This window comes from Melanotaenia boesemani, chromosome 17 (assembly GCF_017639745.1).
Source record: "Melanotaenia boesemani isolate fMelBoe1 chromosome 17, fMelBoe1.pri, whole genome shotgun sequence".
Classification (NCBI taxonomy): Eukaryota; Metazoa; Chordata; class Actinopteri; order Atheriniformes; family Melanotaeniidae; genus Melanotaenia; species Melanotaenia boesemani.
Genome location: NC_055698.1, coordinates 8,914,332 through 8,932,395, shown reverse-complemented (window position 1 = coordinate 8,932,395; position 18,064 = coordinate 8,914,332). Strand labels below are relative to the sequence as shown.

At 39.0% G+C, this 18,064-nt stretch overlaps 1 protein-coding gene across 5 annotated transcripts in view; it reads right to left on the bottom strand.

Moving 5' to 3' along the window:
- Positions 1 to 2,086: 2,086 nt before the first annotated feature.
- adcy2b (adenylate cyclase 2b (brain)) overlaps positions 2,087 to 18,064 on the bottom strand; it is an 81,159-nt gene continuing 65,181 nt past the window's right edge. For 3 of the 5 annotated variants that reach the window (XM_041966923.1, XM_041966924.1, XM_041966926.1), the window contains 10 exons: positions 14,912 to 15,031; positions 14,270 to 14,454; positions 12,032 to 12,116; positions 9,956 to 10,114; positions 7,618 to 7,764; positions 7,339 to 7,446; positions 5,600 to 5,659; positions 3,456 to 3,570; positions 3,206 to 3,330; positions 2,087 to 3,113 (listed from right to left, as the gene is read on the bottom strand). In XM_041966923.1, the coding sequence (XP_041822857.1) occupies positions 2,961 to 3,113; positions 3,206 to 3,330; positions 3,456 to 3,570; positions 5,600 to 5,659; positions 7,339 to 7,446; positions 7,618 to 7,764; positions 9,956 to 10,114; positions 12,032 to 12,116; positions 14,270 to 14,454; positions 14,912 to 15,031 (1,257 nt within the window). In that variant the 3' untranslated portion in view covers positions 2,087 to 2,960. The remainder of the gene's footprint in view (positions 3,114 to 3,205; positions 3,331 to 3,455; positions 3,571 to 5,599; positions 5,660 to 7,338; positions 7,447 to 7,617; positions 7,765 to 9,955; positions 10,115 to 12,031; positions 12,117 to 14,269; positions 14,455 to 14,911; positions 15,032 to 18,064) is intronic. The other 2 variants (XR_006008098.1, XM_041966925.1) reach the window with 2 other exon arrangements.

Genomic DNA, 18,064 nt, shown 5'->3' with positions numbered 1-18,064 from the left:
ATGTTTTGTTCACATGAGTATCTCTAGCGTTCAAGTCAATATTGAAACATGCACACACAACATGTTAACTTGCATCATGAGCCAGCAGAATGCTAAGAACGCGTGGCAGCCATGATACATACATGGACGCATTGCTAACAGCAAGTTTATCCCAGCCCTAAAGTAGCACTATGTAATTTTCTGACCTTAAAATATGCCTTTCAGATTCATTTCAATTGCAGTGACATTTTTTATGTTCATTCCTGGAGCTGTGATTGTCCAACAGTGTCTTGAGAAACCACACTTCACAACCTTTGCTTCCAGGATGCTGCGTCATGTCACAGCTAAGTTTAGCTTTACATACTACATCACACGCTAGCAACTGGATATCAATGCACTGGCTGTTTTTAATTCACACAGTGGCTGATTCATCAGAGAAATGAAAGGGGACATTAAAGAGAAAAAAGGGATAGTACAAGAAAAAAGACAACAGTAAACACTGGACTGACTTACTGGCATGTGAGCGCTCAGGGTAACAGGTAGAATGCGAGATGAATTAGCCATTTTTAGGGGTGACAAAATCTGCAAAAGTCCCATAGATCTTCTTTAAGACACTTTTTAAACTAAATTTGAAGTAACTACCTTCTTTAAAAAAGATTACTCAGTTCAAATTAGTTTTAATAAAATAAATAAGAACGGAAAAAGTTTCAAGAGGGCAAATGGAAAATGAACTTGGAAAGACATTTTCATATTTGCATCTCTAACAAAAGCTACATTCTCTTTGCTTTAAACAGATTTTTCTGTAGCTCACTAACCTCTTTGACTCACACAGCTTTTTGATTCCTGTGTATAAATTCTGAACCCACACAAAGATCAACTCTTTATTCTTGGAAACAGCTGAGCAGCAGGGTATTTCAACCTGTTTGGAGTTAGAAGTGCAGTGTTTAGCTATGTGGATTAGCAGCTAACAAGCTAAGTGGAAATAAAGAGTAAATTCAAAATCCTGTGACATGAGGATATTTTTGGTCTCGGAAGCCTTTGGAAATAATTGGTTTCACACCCCAAGGAGCAGAGCCAGCTTCAGATTGAGTTCTAAAGTAAACGTAGCCTTTTGCATGGCGGTACATTTCATCGGGGTCACCTTTGTTTTCTTTGCCTGCATTTGCATATAAATAATGTTTTTCCAGAAATAATCATTTACACCTTCTTACTTTATTCACATCCCATATTCAGTGAGCAAAACATCACTTCTGACAAATATACACACAAAATATTACTGTTGATAGGCAGTTTTAATGAAGTATTATTTTATGTTCAGATTCATGTTTTCTTTTAGACAGTAGCCTCTACCTGTCAGTTAAGCTAATCTTTGCAGCTAGCTAGCTTAGATAGCTATCTAATATATTTAAGTAATTACATACCAGTACCTCTAGGTCTCACCTGTTAACAAAAACCAAAGTGTGAAAAACAAAATTCTCATATCTTTTAAACATGTATGTAATATAAGCCAATACTTCCTGGTGTTGGCTTTCTTGTTTTCCTTTTTGTTTTGAGTATATGGACAGAAAAGAAACTGCATGCAGGACTGCATTTTTATGGGGCGACACAAGCTGTTTCTGTACTAGTTGTTGATTGATGTAAAGATGTGAGAAAGAAAAAGTAAATGGAGATGGTATAAATCTAACGAGCATCCAAAATTTATAAAAACACTTGAAGTGATCTTTGCCTGTTTCAGTGATGAGGGAATGGAAACAACTTACAAATAGCATCGCAATGTGCAGATGTCCACATTTCTAGTTATAATCTCATCTGGCTGAAATCTTAAATATGAATGGTATCAGTAATCTAATTTACAACCCCAATTCCAAATAAACTGTGACAAGGTGTAAACTGTAAATAAAAACAAAAGGCTGTGATTGATTTTGCAGGAGAAGAGTTCAGGTGCTGGCCTGCCTGACGTCCAGAAATTTCACCAACAGAAAGACTAAAAGAAACCAAAGATCAGAGCCTGTCCATCTGAAAAATCTTGGAAAATGACAAAAAAATAATTTATTTTATTTTTATATTTCTTTTTTATTTTTATATACAGTAAAAAAAAAAAAAAAAAAATCTGAAATAAAATAAATAACGACTCATTCAGTCGTTACCTTTGCATGATGTGTTTGTGTTCTGGACACTCAAACAATGACACTTGGACAGAGAAGATAAATTAAATACAAATGTTTAATGAATAACAAAAGGATGGCAGTGAGCATTTACACACATTGTTGGTTTGATTCCAGATGGATTATAAAAAAAGCAACATTCCCTCTTGATTCGTGTGTCTGATTCCACCTGCTCGCGTGGGACACAAACGCAGCTATAAAGCTATGAATACAAATCACAGGTTTTTGGCAAACTACTCACCACACTGGCAATTTGTTGGCATCAACAGCTTTATATGACAAGAAAACTATTGTAACATCCATTTGGAATGAAATGGAACAAACCAGCTCTCAGTGCAGACCAGAGAGATAAAAAAAACAACAAAACAAATAAAAAGAACTTGACAGGCAGCTCAGTTTGCTCAAGTATAAGGCTCTAAAGCACTGCAACACCGGCATGGGTAATTAGCTCCACACCACTACTATTGTACAGAGGGGTGACTGCGGTCCTTGAGAGCTGCACTGATGTAGCAAACCTCTCTTTAGTCAGGCACTCCATTGAACAGTGAAGAGACTCCTTGGGGGTGAAGTCCTTGTTAGACTTGAGATGTGAAAAACCACCTGAAGTGCAGCGTTGAAGGACTGCGCTGGTGCACCTCGACCCTGATCTACGTTGTGTTTCTAAGGACAAAAGTAGTTCTCAAACAATTGTCAGTCCATTGCACTGCTGGCTTTTTGTAATGGACTTTACTTACACAGGATGACAAATCACTTTTTATGTCACTTGGAGCGTGCAGTTGTGTCTTCAAGTCTGTTTGTTCTCTTAATGTGGTTCGCTCACGGCATCACAGTCCCTTGCGACAGAGATCGGGTCATCTCCGTGTGAACAAAGTAGGTCGTCAACTCTCCTTTGCCTTTTACGTTGATGATGCCACGGCATGAACACATGTACCCCAGCGCTGATAAGATGCGACTCGTCTCCTCTGTAACCTGCACAGGATAAAAGAAGCATGATAAGCTTAACAAATTCACTTACATACTACGAAACAGGCTTCAGTGTTTTGAAAAAAAAAACCACATACCTGTATTTTGCCCAGCACCCCAGTGGTCTCCATCCTACTGGCCACATTGACACTGTTTCCCCAGATGTCATACTGGGGCTTCTGGGCCCCAATTACCCCTGCTATCACTGGCCCATGGTTTATACCTAGCAAAAAAACAGACCAACAGACAATGCATTGGGCCAGTCTTGGAGAACATAAATAATTTTAATCTAATCAACAGATAAAATGTAATCTAATACATTTTTATATGACAAGAGAATGTTCTCACCAATTCGCAGTCTGAAGTCATTGAAGGAGTGTTTGTTGATGACGTCTAGTTTCCCAACAAGAGCAAAGGCAAATTCCACCATAGTACCAATGTGCATGTACTGTCGGTCATGTTCCTGAGGGAAGAAAAGGGGTTAAAGGTACCATCTGAGCTTTGTTTAACTACACCACTGAAATGAAACCAGCTCTTCCAGCAAGTTAGAGCACACAGGATATGTTTATGAACTAACATTAGTGTGCCTCGTAAGTTCTCAGGGTCCTCCTAATTTCTAAGTGAACTTTTTAAAAGTAATTTTAACCATTAGAAGAAGTACCTCCTTCTCTCTAGTACTCACTGCAGGATCTGAGGATGATCATAGTTCTTAGAACCCTGATTTTGGGGCCTTAACCTCAGGGCAGATTTACATTTAGGAACATTTTTTTATCTCAAGCAACACACAAATGAGTAACACTGAGGCCAATGTGGGGATAAAGGTATTACCCAGGGATATTTGGACATACTAACTATGAAAGATAATTTATGACAACTTGATATTAAATTTTCTTCTACTACATGGTAGACCACAAGTAAAGTAATCACACTAAGCCAGATTTAAGCACCCTGAATTCAACACCATTATTTAAAAAACAGTAAAACACAAGAAATGATAAAAACTTGAGCTGTGTAAACATTGGTTCTTTCACACGACTTTAAATAGATAAAACAGCATTAAAGATTATGCTCGCATCTAAAAACTTGGCGTTGTCCAAATTCTCATATCAACATCCTCACAAAAGGGAAACAAACCAAAAAAAGAAAAGGAAGAAAAGAAAAAAGTCTGTTTATAATTTCTTTACACACACACACACACACACACACACACACACACACACACACACACACACACACACATATATATATATATATATATATATATATATATATATATATAAACCAGGAGCTAATAGACTGGCTTAATGGAAAAAAACACATTGGAAAATGTTTTCTGGAGGTCAAGCTAATGAATAAACATGCATGAAATAAAAGTCACCAGCTGGCCATCAGCAGCCTGATTGGTGGTGTGAATTTAATCAGTTTTTGACTAAAGACTAATTTGGAAAATGTTTGCAAAAGTAAAAACACTTTCAAAGAAATATACTTGGAGGACTGGAGGAACCATTTCTCTGTTACAGGACGTTAGTGGAGGCTTGATGACTTATCTCTCATTTTTCTACAGATGGTCACTGATGGCACGTTGCATCGCACCCTTTACTCAACAAGACAATAACATTTCTATAGAAATGCTCTGATAACATTCTTAGAACATGTAATTGTTACTTTAGTCATACTTTAAACCTTGTTTAAACTATACATGGCCTGCTCTACTGACAGCATTTTGTCTGAGTAAACGAAAAACTAGGACATGACATATTGCGGGCAGCCATGTTCCTTTCTTCATTTCCTTTTACCACAGGGCAACACGACACATCATCCATCTGTCATCCACCAGTGTCACCAAACTAAAACATGCGCACAATGTTATAGCCTGAAGATGGGCTAGATAGATTTGTCCAAGAAATCGTCTGCCTAACAGAGATAAGTTACCTTAAGCGAAGTTCTAGGAACCAATTTGTCCAACAGCACTTACTGGAAGGAAATGGGAATGTAAATCAAAATCTGTATTTGTGTAATACAACAAAGTCAGGTAAGCTATAGTTTTTTATGGCTTCATATACGTTGTTTACTTTTTTTTTAAAGATGGCGTCATCTTTTAGAATGATATTATACACAGTAGATAGACTTAGAATGGAATCATTTAGCCATCTACAGACAAACTGACAGAGTTAGTGATAGTTGGCCAATCTGTCTGCAACAGTTGTCAGCTCCAAAATCAACAGTAATCAGGCAGCAATGGGACGTCTGCTTTTGTCTCCCTCTGTGTGACATAAAAACCGATCGTGATAGAAATGACAAGTGATGAATTTGGCAGTAAAAGTCACTGCAAAGTGCTTTGTAATGAAACTTGGCGATTGCAGTGACAGTACCTAAAGAGGAGGCTTGGCTTTGTGAACACTCAGTTAAGCAATGATGTCCACCAATCAAAACAGATCACGTTCCAAAGCATTGTGTTGCTTCATTTCTGAACAAGGCTCTCATTTACTCACATTAACTGCAAGTACTCGGATGTGCAGAAAGGAATCACTGATGCATGGATGACGTTTGGCCTGTCCGGAAAGAAATTAATACTGTGATGCTTAAATAGCCTGCACGGTGGTCACAGACAAGGGTACAGAATTAGCAGGGACAGTCCAGGGACTTTGAAATTGCCCGAGCAATAATAAAGTAAAACTAAATGAAACAGTTTAGGTCAGTTTCTCATCATTTGTGTACAAAAAGTGCACGTCTCTCTTCCTTAACCTCTAACTTAGAAGATTTCCTTTACTATTTCTTACTAATGTGTTATAGCCTGTAAGTACTAATAACTTAAATGTGTAGTCTAGTGTTACATTTCTAGCACAGGTACCTTTCCAGGGTCTTTTTCATTGACCCCCTTTGGTTTAGCTTTAGGAATCAGAAGCCAAAAAGAGTCTGGGTTCAGGGAAAAAAGTGAAGAGATTTTATGAGCTATTGTGGATGTTAAACCAAAGCGGACAGGGAAAAAAACAGGTGGAAATGAATTGCTGGAAATAATTGGCCGATCAACGACATTCAGTGCTGAAAATCCCACCACAAATGGATATCTCAAAAGTACCACCTCTCTACTTGGGCCCTTTTTCGAGCTGAAATCTCTGTCCCTGCACTGTTAAGCCCTCGGGTTCCTCATGCTGCTACCACAGACAGTCAGAGACAGCTGGTAGCACACAGCGTGCAACCCAGTCTGTGGTGGTCGAGGGAGGTCCAACAAAAGAGTGAAATCAGAGCAATGAAATGTTAATCTTTCTTAGTTTTACTGCATTTAAAAAAAATACAAATACTCAAAACCTGATAGAAGTGTTCGACATGGAGAGATTTTGAATTGAAGTGAACTTCTTTAATTAGAGGCTGCCATGATCAACAAGTCAGTGTGCTCTTTCTACAGCTTCAGATCAAGGGCAGGGTATGCAGGATGGGCCACCTCTAAAATCTGACTAACCCCCAGGTGCAACCCCAACAACACAAACAAATTCTATCAAATATATATTGTTAACTGACTAATATTGTTAAAATAGCAATATAATAATATTATAATAACCAATAGTGTTATATAATATAAAATAATATCATATATTGATCATAATGTGTAAAATCATAAGTGAATATAAACATGATAAAACCACCAGATGTGACCACTGGACGATAATGCTGAAGAAACACTGATAAAACTTGTGATTTTACTTAGAGCAAGTTTTTCTCTTAGTGCCACCCTTTCCCCTGCCTGTGCTGCTGCCTGCCTGTAAATGAAAACAAGCTACAGAAAAAAACCTCCACCAACCTCCGTTCACTCACATGTCATTTTAAGAAAGATCAAAAATGGCCACAACCGTCTCCTTTACTACCTCCTAACACACATAATTGGTAATTAGATGATCACATCTCCCCATGTCATTTATGTCTGACTGAAAACATCAAAGCTGAGACAAAACACACCCTTGGTGGCACAAGTAGAGCTGCTGGGCTCTACTTGTGCCACCTAGTTGACATTTTGAGTACAACAGCTCTCATCAGACGGTTACCATTTAAAGCATCACCATTGCATCAGCATCGTTTGATGTAAGTTGGTGTCCATGGTGAACAGCTGCTGTGCTCCAAACAAGCCAACTTTGGTTTTCTGATTAAAAACTTAATCTGTAGTGTGTTTTAATATGGATCGGCTCTGTTCCCTCACTGTTAAAATAAATGCATGTGGACGTGAGTAAAAGCTTACCTGTGCACACTCTGGTCCTGGTGTCATATTGAGACCAGTTGCAGCCATGTAGGTGCTACCAATAGTCTTTATCTTCTCCACTCCGCTGAACTTCGGCTTGGACAGCAGCTGTAGGAGCAAGAGGAGCACAACAGGTAACGTCACATGACCAAGCTCTGCCAGATCTTGAAATATTTTTCACCCTCTGTGACGGCTTCTTACAAAAAGCATTAGAGAATTATTCATTTTCTTTCCCCCCTCATTCAGACAGCCAGGATTATCAGTAAGAGAAGAGTTTACCTCATCAAAGTCTGCAATGATCTCGTTGAGAAGACGAAGACACTCCAGTCCTTCCTTATTGACATCAGACTCGGTATAAAACTCTTTGAAGTCTGGGATGGAGGCGAACATCACACACACTGACTCGTATGACTGATGATAAAGGTCCTGATAACAAGCAAGAAGGAGATAACAGCTGTATGTTCTATCGATTGAGGACCAGTGAAGAAAAGATGAAGACAAATGCTCAGCGGTTTCATCGGGTCCTGAATGCCTGAGCTGAATGCCTCTAACACTGACACTAACTCTTTAAATAAATAAGCAGACGCTTTAATCATCTCCGCAGGGGTACTGGGTCACCGCAGCAGCAGAATAGTAACAACATTCATCAAAATAAAGACATATGTAAGCACAGGCCAAGAGAGCTGAAATATGGGAATGGAAAGTGTGTTAGACAAGAAGGCCTCATCTATTACAGCACTGATGCAAGCGCAGCAAGCCACAGTAGCAGAGAAGAAAGTAAACTGAATTATACGGGGACAGATTGCAGTTAGACCTCTTATAATACTCCTAATTGATCAACATCATTTCTATGATCAACGATCCAACAGTAGCAATCCAAGTTGAAATGATCAAACATTGATTATCATTTGTAGGATGAGCTTAAGACAGAAAAAGTGCAATTGTTTACATTTGCACATCTTATGCACTGCGAGTACAATTAGCCATTATTTTACTTATTTACTTTTAATTGATGTGGTTGATTTATTTTTGTGTGGCAGAAAAACATATTTGAGATAAAAGGTTTTCAATGAAACAGACATTACAAATCACCCCTAAAATCAGACTGACTCCATGCAACTGACTCATCCAATTTTGATGAAAAAAACATCATTGGCTGTTTGCTTTTATAAATGTACTTTACATTTTCCATTTATTTTCCATTAGATGACCACAGCTGTAACAATCGTTCAATTATTTACTCAATTCTAGACATCCCCCCCCCCTCATTTATTTCCAAGATCTCATTTATTAAGGTAAATCGGTGCAACGTTCGAATAATCAAGACAGTTCTTATCAGAGCTCTGATAGGCATGGGTTCTTGGTGCCATTGTCGTAAGTGTTAGAAATATTGTTTTTATTATTCAGAACCTAAAATCATGAGAAAAGTTTATTGCTTAAGACTCGATAATGCAGCATCTTTTGCATCGAGGTTCAGCCCTGGACACCCCCGACCCTTTTAACCCCTGCTTTTAAAGTAACACTACACAAGTTTCCAACCGTAAAGCTCTGTGCTTCTGATTGTTTTAAAGGTGCACTGACATCCATTGTTGCCCTGTGGTGTCATAGAGCTGAAAACTATACTACATATCTTTTTTCCAGCCTGGGGTATCACCCAGTTCATCATAAATAGGTATGTCTGTTTCAAATGTCACTGCTTTCATACTTGCGACCCTTACGTGGTTGTTGGCCAATATATCCACCAGGGGGCATTACCGAGTTTAGAGTTTAACTCCGTTTCAGACAACAACAAACATGGTGATGGTGGAGAAGATCATGATAATATTCATTCTCAGAAAGAGACTGAAAACGGACCAAATTACGCATGTAAATGACGCAGAAGACAGACAAAATGCTCCGTATCCATCTTTAGTGTTGAGCATAAATGGACCTTTACGGTGCTGCGCCAAACACCAATAACTGGATGTCAACACATTGGACGTTTTAGTTAATTCTATTAAGCAAAGAAACCCACATGAACAGAAGAGAGGAAGAGAAAGAGGAGGAAGAGAAAAAAAGAAAAAGAAAGTGACAGAGGAAGAGAAAAGCAAAGAGTCAACTTCCAACTACCTTCTTCTAGCTGGACTGAGCTCAGAGAAGAGACAGGATGCAAGACATTCATTAGGCCTGGTACACACATAACATTTTTTTTAATCTTATGAGATCTTTTATCAGGTTGAGACCTCACACGTGAAGATAAAAAAAAAATCAGTTTTGATAGTATTGTGTGTGGTGTGCTCCAAAAATGTAATCACAGAACAACACACACATAATGATGCTGTCCAGCAACTCATTTACCATCTAGTCCTCCGAGCTGGACAAACGGTGAAATGTAGAAGAAGAACCATAGCAACAACCGGCAAAAAACGAAGAAGAAGAAACATAGTAACAATTGGAAAACACAACACACAGCATGGAAGAGGATGTATAGGACGAGGGAATGATGGTGGTCTTGGGACTATTGTTAATATTAAAGATGTACATGCAGTTCTATTCATAACAGCTACATCAGCAACATGCCGCTTGCAGACTGATCACAAGTATCACAAGTCTAAAAACAGCATAGCAAGTGTCGAACCTCATTTTTCCAGTTGCGCCCCAGGAAGTGCTCAGCGACGTGAGCTGGTAAAACATTTTCCAGCAGGACTCGGTTGAGGTTCTCCATGGTTTCAATCTCCTCACACTCCCTCTTGAACTTGTCCCTCCACAAGAAGTCCAACCTACAGTAATATTCATTCTGTTACAGAAGGACACAGAGTAAAGAGACGTGTGTCATTCACACACAACACTCTTTCAGTAGACATTTGCACCAAAAGCAGGAGGAAAAAGCAAAAACTGACTCCAATTGTAAAGCCTCAGGTGTCTAAATAAGCTCTGTAGACTTCCTCAGCTACTGATATGTGCACATGATAAGAGAGTTTCTCAAAGGTAGGCTGCACGTATTTCCAGTCATTACCACCACATGTAAAGGTTACTTGATTTCTAAAACCTGACCAACTGAAAGTAAAGGAAATGCTTGCTATTTATTGAAAAATGAATGCCCCTATAAAGTGACAGTGAAACAATACGAGAAGCTTCACTATTATTGCTCAAGGAAACAGTAAGCAGACAGGACTGTTTTGCATAAAAGATAGCCCACTGCTTCTTTTGGTTTTCTGGTTACTCATGCTTGGGGTAGTTTTGAATACATCTACATATGTTAGGGAGACTCATATATTGAGGTTAAGGCTTCCCAGGGTTTTGCATCTGTGCATCTTGCAGGGCTTCCTGAATGCACCGCCATTATGCCCTTCTATAGCTGAAAGCTTCAAGCTACTTGTGGGTTGACTCCAATAGTGTTAGTTGGGATGTGTGGGAGCATTTTCAGTCTCCTGTGAGATATAATTCATGTGTGTGGTTAGTAGTCTGAATGATGTATGTGAGCACAGAACATCTTTCCCCAGAGATTAAACTGTGGTGCTAATTTAGAAGTTAGTAACAATAGCGGTCTGTGCTGCTTTTTGTTGAGAGTTTCTGCTGTCGAGTTGATATCCTGAGGCTGAAATGAAGCCCTGTTTGGTATAATTAATCTGTATGATTAGCGTGCACATATCTACAATACAGTTTCAGCGCTACCTTTTCTTGTATAAAGAGCAACTCCAGCACCTCAAAAAGTCTAGAAAGTAGGCCAGAAGAAATAGAGCTCATTGCAGATGCCGTTTTCTGGCTTGTTAACTGGCTTCTAAATGAGTTTTGCTCCACTGTGTATCTGTTCTTGAGGGATGAATTACTGATGCCTTGTTTCTTGTAACCTGTTTCTCCTCCCTCTGACTAAATAGCTGGGAAAGGCTTCATTAGGGCTGACGATAAGTATTTTGCAAGGCCAGTTTGTTAATAAAGCTTGTAAAATCATATCCAGCACTGATTTCTGCAGTATTGGCTCAGAGCAACACAGCTGTAAACCTGTACACCTTTTCCCAGAATTATTTTGGCTGCAAATAAAAAATTATAATCCAAAACAAGAAGACTAAACCTAATTACGCATTGAAAAAGTTTTGCCACAAAGAGTATAAAGCAGCAAAGTTGTGCTGAACAAACACGTTAGTTCTGGTGGCAGTTCCTAGTACAGTGACCCAGAATGAGAACGACATAAGAAGCTGTTTGTGCCTACTACAGCTCTCAGGGGAGCCCCAGTTTTAAGTACAAAAGCTCTGGAGTTTATCTCTCTGTCCAGAGCATCTGCTCTGAGGATGGAGATTATAGATTCTAACCCCCAAAACAGCTAAAAAAATCCCTTTTACCAAATCTGTGTCAGCTGAGTTTTGGTCTCATAAGATATGAGAATGGTGGGCAACGAGGACATGGAGGCAGTGGGCCAAACTGGCTGCTTAAACTCTACAAATGAATCCATCTGAACAATATTTTGGTCTTATACTCAGTAAGATCCTTCTAAAAATACATTCCGCAAAGGAGTAAAACTCATTTCATGTCCACTGATAACAAATCTCTTGAAAATATCTCTGCTCTGCTGCAGTTGATTCTCCAAGTGCTGAATGACCTGATAACATGGTTATGACTGCAGTGGATTGGCCAGCTACAGAGGAAAGAAGCTGCATGATCACACAGTGATGCACACTTACGTGATGATGGTGTCCACTCTGAGGAAGCTACTCACCTGTCTGGCTAGTACAAGTAACGTGATGAAGAAGATGAACAAAGACACAGAACCCATGGTCTTCAGATCCTTCAGGACCCCTGGTCTGAACACAGAGAGAATAACGCTTATCGATGCTATTGGAATTATGGTGTTAGGGGACAGACAGATATATAATATTTGCATTTTGCACAAACAGGTGATGTTTTAAAACTTAAAAAGTAGTACCGAAGTACTACTACATAAATCTACATTTTTGTGACTTGCTTTTGCAGTAAGACCAAAAAGTGTAACATGAGGAAGAGCTGAGAGATATGAGTCATTGTAGTTTATCTTTGATAAGTGTTGGTAACTGGGGCGCCGAAAAGGGGGAGTAAAGGGGAAAGATTCTCGGGGCCCATGATTGACGGAGGCCCAGAAGGGCCCTCAATGCAATTGTAATACTAACAAAATTCTCTACTGCTCAATGATAAACTTACAATCACGCAAACATTTTACTTACAATGCATTGGTATCACTAAGTTTCTTTGTTTTGGAAACATTTCTGAACACCCAATCCCCCTCTATACCTCCCTTAAATGGTTCAGTCCACCTGCTCCATCAGCTGTTGAGCTACAGACAGCGAGTAGATCAGGAAAAATCAGGAAGTTTAAAAAGAAAAGAAAAAAGCTGAGACTGGAGAGAGAACAGAGGGGTCGACAGTATGTCACCCACTTCTTTCAGAGACAAGGTGGGTCAGTTAGTTCGTCTGATGGAAAGTTGTTGAACATCAGCTTGTTGTCTCTTCTAAACATTGTTGATATAAGCTAGCTCACTTTGCTCCCATATTAGCTCATATTTCTAAAGAAAACTCTGGATTTTATTTCTTTTACTGTTATTTTAGTCAAATAATCAACGCAGGCAAACGATTAGCAGGCTGCTCTGCTGAAAAAACAATCACACATGTTCCGAACAGACACGAGAGCAGCCGAAGGAGATGCCTGCCAGACCCCCCTTAAGGTAGTGATTCCCAATCTTTTTCTTCAGAGACCTCCTTTTCATCAACAATAATGTCATCGTTTGACCAATGGTACTTTCACAAATTTTGTCCAGGTTTTGCTAGCAGTGCAAAACTATAAGTTTTATTTAGCCTTGCTGTGCCCCCCCCCCCATGTCATCCCCCAGTTTGGGAACCTCTGCTTTAAGGGAACTTAACAAAATTCCACTTTTTGGAACACCCTGCATCATCACTGATGCAGACAATCTTGGGAATCTTGCTTAACACAAATGTATGACTCATTTTGTCCACTTCACAGGGAACTTCTGGGCAATCAGAAAGTACTCACAGTCTGTGGAGAACAACTAAAATCAGCGCATATATATTCACAGCGTGAGCAATGACTGATTACAATCAGGTGTGGATGGCAGCAACAGAACGGTGGAGTAATCAACTAAAAAAACAACAGGTGGGGAACAAACACAGGAAGCTGAGTAAAAGGAATGAGCGAAGACTAAATCTATTCATAATAAGAAGTTGAATAAATAAGAGGAAACAGACAATCTAAATAAATAAATAAATGCTTAACTATGGCAGGAAGGATGCTCTCATTTCTGTTGTGTGCTGTGTTAAATTGGCTGGCAAAAGTGTTGACACACAATTTTACACCATGCATTCATCACTAAGATGGTACGACCACAAATATCCTCTCAGGTAATGAAGTGAAAATTGTTACTTCTCCAGAAATAAGACTATTTTCTTTTCATTCAGCACTTCACAAGTATTCTTATTTATTTCCCTCTTTGGAAAAGCAGTACACTCTCCAGACTGATAAAGCAAAGTGAGAAAGAGAAGCCAAGTGGATAAAATAGAAGAGGGAGAGAAAAGTCTTCTTCCTCAGTTCTCTGAAAACTTTTGGGATGATGGGATTTTTTATAGCAGTTGTCAGTCAAATATTAATATGAGCTCATCTCCCTCAACTCAAGCTGCAGTATCTCATTCTCACACTCATCATCCTCCTGTCCAGGGGTTACATTTGACTGACAGTCATGTGGGATTCTGCCACCTCAGCATCAGTATTTCCCTCAAGTCCACAGATGCAGTCTCATTAGTCATTTTAATAGGCAGTGCTCTACTGATGCAAGCAGGCTGCAGGGTCAATGGGAGGGTGGAGGGCTTCAAACTGATTCCACTGACCTTGAGTGGGGCTAATCGTTTCATTACTGTCTGTCATAGGGTGTAGAGAGTGTTTATTAAAAAGAAAAATGAGCATGTGTGGCTACCTATCTAGTGTATTAGTTGGGTACATGGCTTTACTAAATTCATCCAGCAGTGAGGCGTGTGTTTGGAGAATGATGATGTTGTACATCACGACAGCAACCAGCATCACCACCATCTTCAGCTCGTAGTTTATCCTCAGGAAGACTGAGCATGACACCAGGCCCAGAATACAGCAGTAGATGAAGTACTGGAGGCAGAAACAGAGAAAGAAAACCATAATCATCAATAATTGTAGCTTCAGAGTCTTAAATCCTAACTACAAATAACACAAGTGTGTTTGCAATGTGCTGCATGCAAAATGGGGCTTTGGTTGTAAAAAATGCTGCTCCGACAGTCAGACAACAAAAATAAAAGATTAGTAAAAGAAAATAATTCAAATGTATGTTTGGGAATGTCTCTAAATAACAACGTTGGTTTACTGCTGACTTAAACACATTTCTTTTCACTGGAGGAACTTTCATTTATAGATTTTACATTTTAGTCATATTTGAAAGATACGAGCAATCTTTCCTCTTACATACAGAACAATTTACGAACAAATTTCTAAGAAAATATTAGTGAATGAGGCCCAGTGTCTTCATTTACAACAAACATGTTAAAAAGAACACGTTTTCATTGTGTCAACCTGTTACTTTTGTACTTACCGGCAAGTAAAACTTGTTTTTATCAGTTTCTTCTTCAATATAGTCAAACAGGCTGTCGTTGGTTAGATTCACAGGGGAAGCAGTTGGCTCTGAAGATCCTCCAGGATCCTCCACAAAGAACTGACAAACAAAGCAGAAAGGATAGGTGATTAGTTTAAAGCTGATTTGCGTGTATTATCTTTGAGTAATTTATCAGGTGAGCTGCATCTTTAAAAACTTTTTTTTATTTTAATTTATCTTTTATGAAATAGGATGAGCAGAGCTGATGGTGATAACAGTATAAAAATCTGTATATGTGCATTAAAGCTGCTATAAGTAAAATTTGTTACAAAACACACTATTTTACAAACATAGTCAAAATAAAGTCATTAATATGCAACTTCTAAAAAGTTTGACAAGTTTGGTGTGAAATATATCAAGATCATTTTGTTCAAGTTTTCCAGTGGTATGTATATTGAGCCAAAATTAGCCATACTGTTTACACTTCATTACACTTATAATTTTCATTATGCGCCGTGTCTGTTTTATTTACCTAACAACACCACATGGTTGGTGGATTATCTACACCATTGATATGTATGATGCATTTTGTCCATCATCTTCTGAGCTTTTCTCTGTGAAAACACTGATTTTTGACACATTTTTCTATGCTGGTTGGAAAGTTTTATTGCTTAAGGGATTTCTGCTGGTATTTCTGTTACATTTCAACACCTGTTATGATGAGAAACCATGCCTTTGGGAAAGTTGTTTACATGTGGGAGCAGCTGACTGAGCTTCTCAAAGCCGAAATAATGAATTAGACCCCAATTAAAGACAAGCTGACGATGGATGTGGGGGCAAATGGAGGCAAAGTTTTGAAATTTACACCTCGATCATTACAGGAAATATAAAATCACTGGCAAATAAACTAGACAAGCTTAAGACAACTCACCATGGTGTACTGTCTCTCTCCTGGTGGCATCTACAATTGGCTCAAAGCCCTCCACAACTTTGAATACATAAAGTGGCATGGACGGTCAGTAAATGAACTTTTATCACTTCCTGTTTGGGTTTAGGCAACAACAATAGGCTACGTTCACACTGCAATCTAACGTGGCCTGAATTTGACTTTTTTTTGTCCATTTGTGAACCATATGATCTTTTTATGGCCAGATCCAGGCCACTTTTAAATGTGGTACTAAACTGGATGCATATCCAATCTTTTTAAAAACAACCTCAGTCTGAATGGTGAAATCGCATCTCGTCTCACTTTCATGTCATTGAAGTGAAACAGACGTCACAGTTCTGTGGATTCTGAAGAGGCCATCAAAGTTTTTGTTAGTTTTCCTGTATTTATGTTGGCCTGAAGTTGTTAAAATTGTTATGTGTTCCATCAAAGGAAGCCAGAATAAAACGATATAAGTGGCCAGCAAACAACCCCGCTGGTTTTATAGTTGCTGTGTGTTAGTTGAAGGTGGAGCCATTTCTCAGACATATGACCACTCGTTAAGACTGTTTCATCCTGTGTTTTATAATTGCATTGAAGATGTCTTTCCTAGCTTGAGCAGAACACAGCTTGGTAGGTCCCATCATACCAAGGAAGCATCCTTGAATGTGTAGAACACCTACATACTTTGCAAACTCCCTACTATTTTCACCTTCATGGATGCCTTGTGGCCAGTTGCTTTGGCCACATGTAAACAAAACAACATGTTAAAGTAGCACTATGTAACTTTATAACCTTACGTTTCTGACTTATTTTGATGGTACATTGACATTTATTTATATACATTCCTGAAGGCATCCTGAGGCTGAGAAACCACACTTCACAGCTTTTTTTTTCCAGGACATTGTGTGAGGTAACAGCTGAGTTTCAGTTTACTGCACCATGTCAAATGCCACCAACTGGATATCAACACACTGGTTGTTTGGAACAAGCTGATTTATCAAAGAAAGGCAAGAGGACATTATCAGAAGAAGAGAGGAAAAGAAAGAGAGAAAGGGACAGAGAAACACATGATAGGAGTCAACATAACTGGACAGGGTTCAGATTAGAGCAAAATGGATACAAATTAAATGTGGTTTGGAGGCGCCTAACTGAGAAAATCTGATTGGCTTCTTGTTGTTCTTCTGAATGTGCTTAGAGCTTTGGATGACAATCTTAAGCTTGTTACATACTCCGCCAGAAGCGAGAACTTTGTTTTTGCTCTCCACAAGAACAAGATAAAAGTTCATATTGGTCCAGTCATTTGATACTCCACTAGAAGCTTTGTTTGCAGCAGGACAGGGATTACTGCAGGGGGATGTCTGTGTTTTTATGTGCAATAAAAAAAACAGCTGGCCAGGTTATTTCATATTTATTGAGAAACTTCGTCTGTGCCAGGATGAGGTTGTGCACACGGCGGTGTCCATGTCCTTAAATCCCATGTGTTGTTTACATTTATGTACTTTCTTATGACCTCAATCAGCTGTTTTTTAAAACTATATGTTCAACTGCGTATCAGGGAAATGCGGTAGCCACAGCTTTCCGCTTCATTTGTTTCCGTGTTAACAACGCCCAACTTAAATGTCCGACATATCACACAATACTTCTCGGAGCCCCACGAGAAGAAAGTTCTGCCGATTTGTCGAGAACTGTTCCCATTCACATCCATGAGAGCAAACTGATGTCATTTTGTTCTTGTGGCCTCAAGAAGAAGAGAAAAGTTCTCGCTTCTCGCGCAGTATGTAACAGCCTTTAGGAGCACATATAGCAGTTTGTTCAATAGTTAAAGACTATAGAAAACACCATCCTACCTTTGACAGCTGGGGGTGGTAGACAAACTAGACTACAGACCACTTCAAATTCAGTCTTATAACTCTGTGAAACAGTCTCTCTGAATGTTGCAGGGACATTTGAAATCTTTGCTTGTTTAGTGTTCCTCTTATAGTCTGTACTGATACCTTAGTTCCTGCCTTCAGGTCCTCCTAATACTAAATACTGATCTCTTTCAGAGTTGCGACTGGGGCTGAAAACCTCTTAAAGGTGGGATTTTTATTTGCATTCACATCTAAAACTTGAAAACATGATGTTGTGCAACCATTTAAGAGTCTTACAAGTATGATTAAAATGGCTTTGAAGACAAACTTGCAACTACAAAACTACATGACTGCGGTGGAAAGAATCTATAGGGA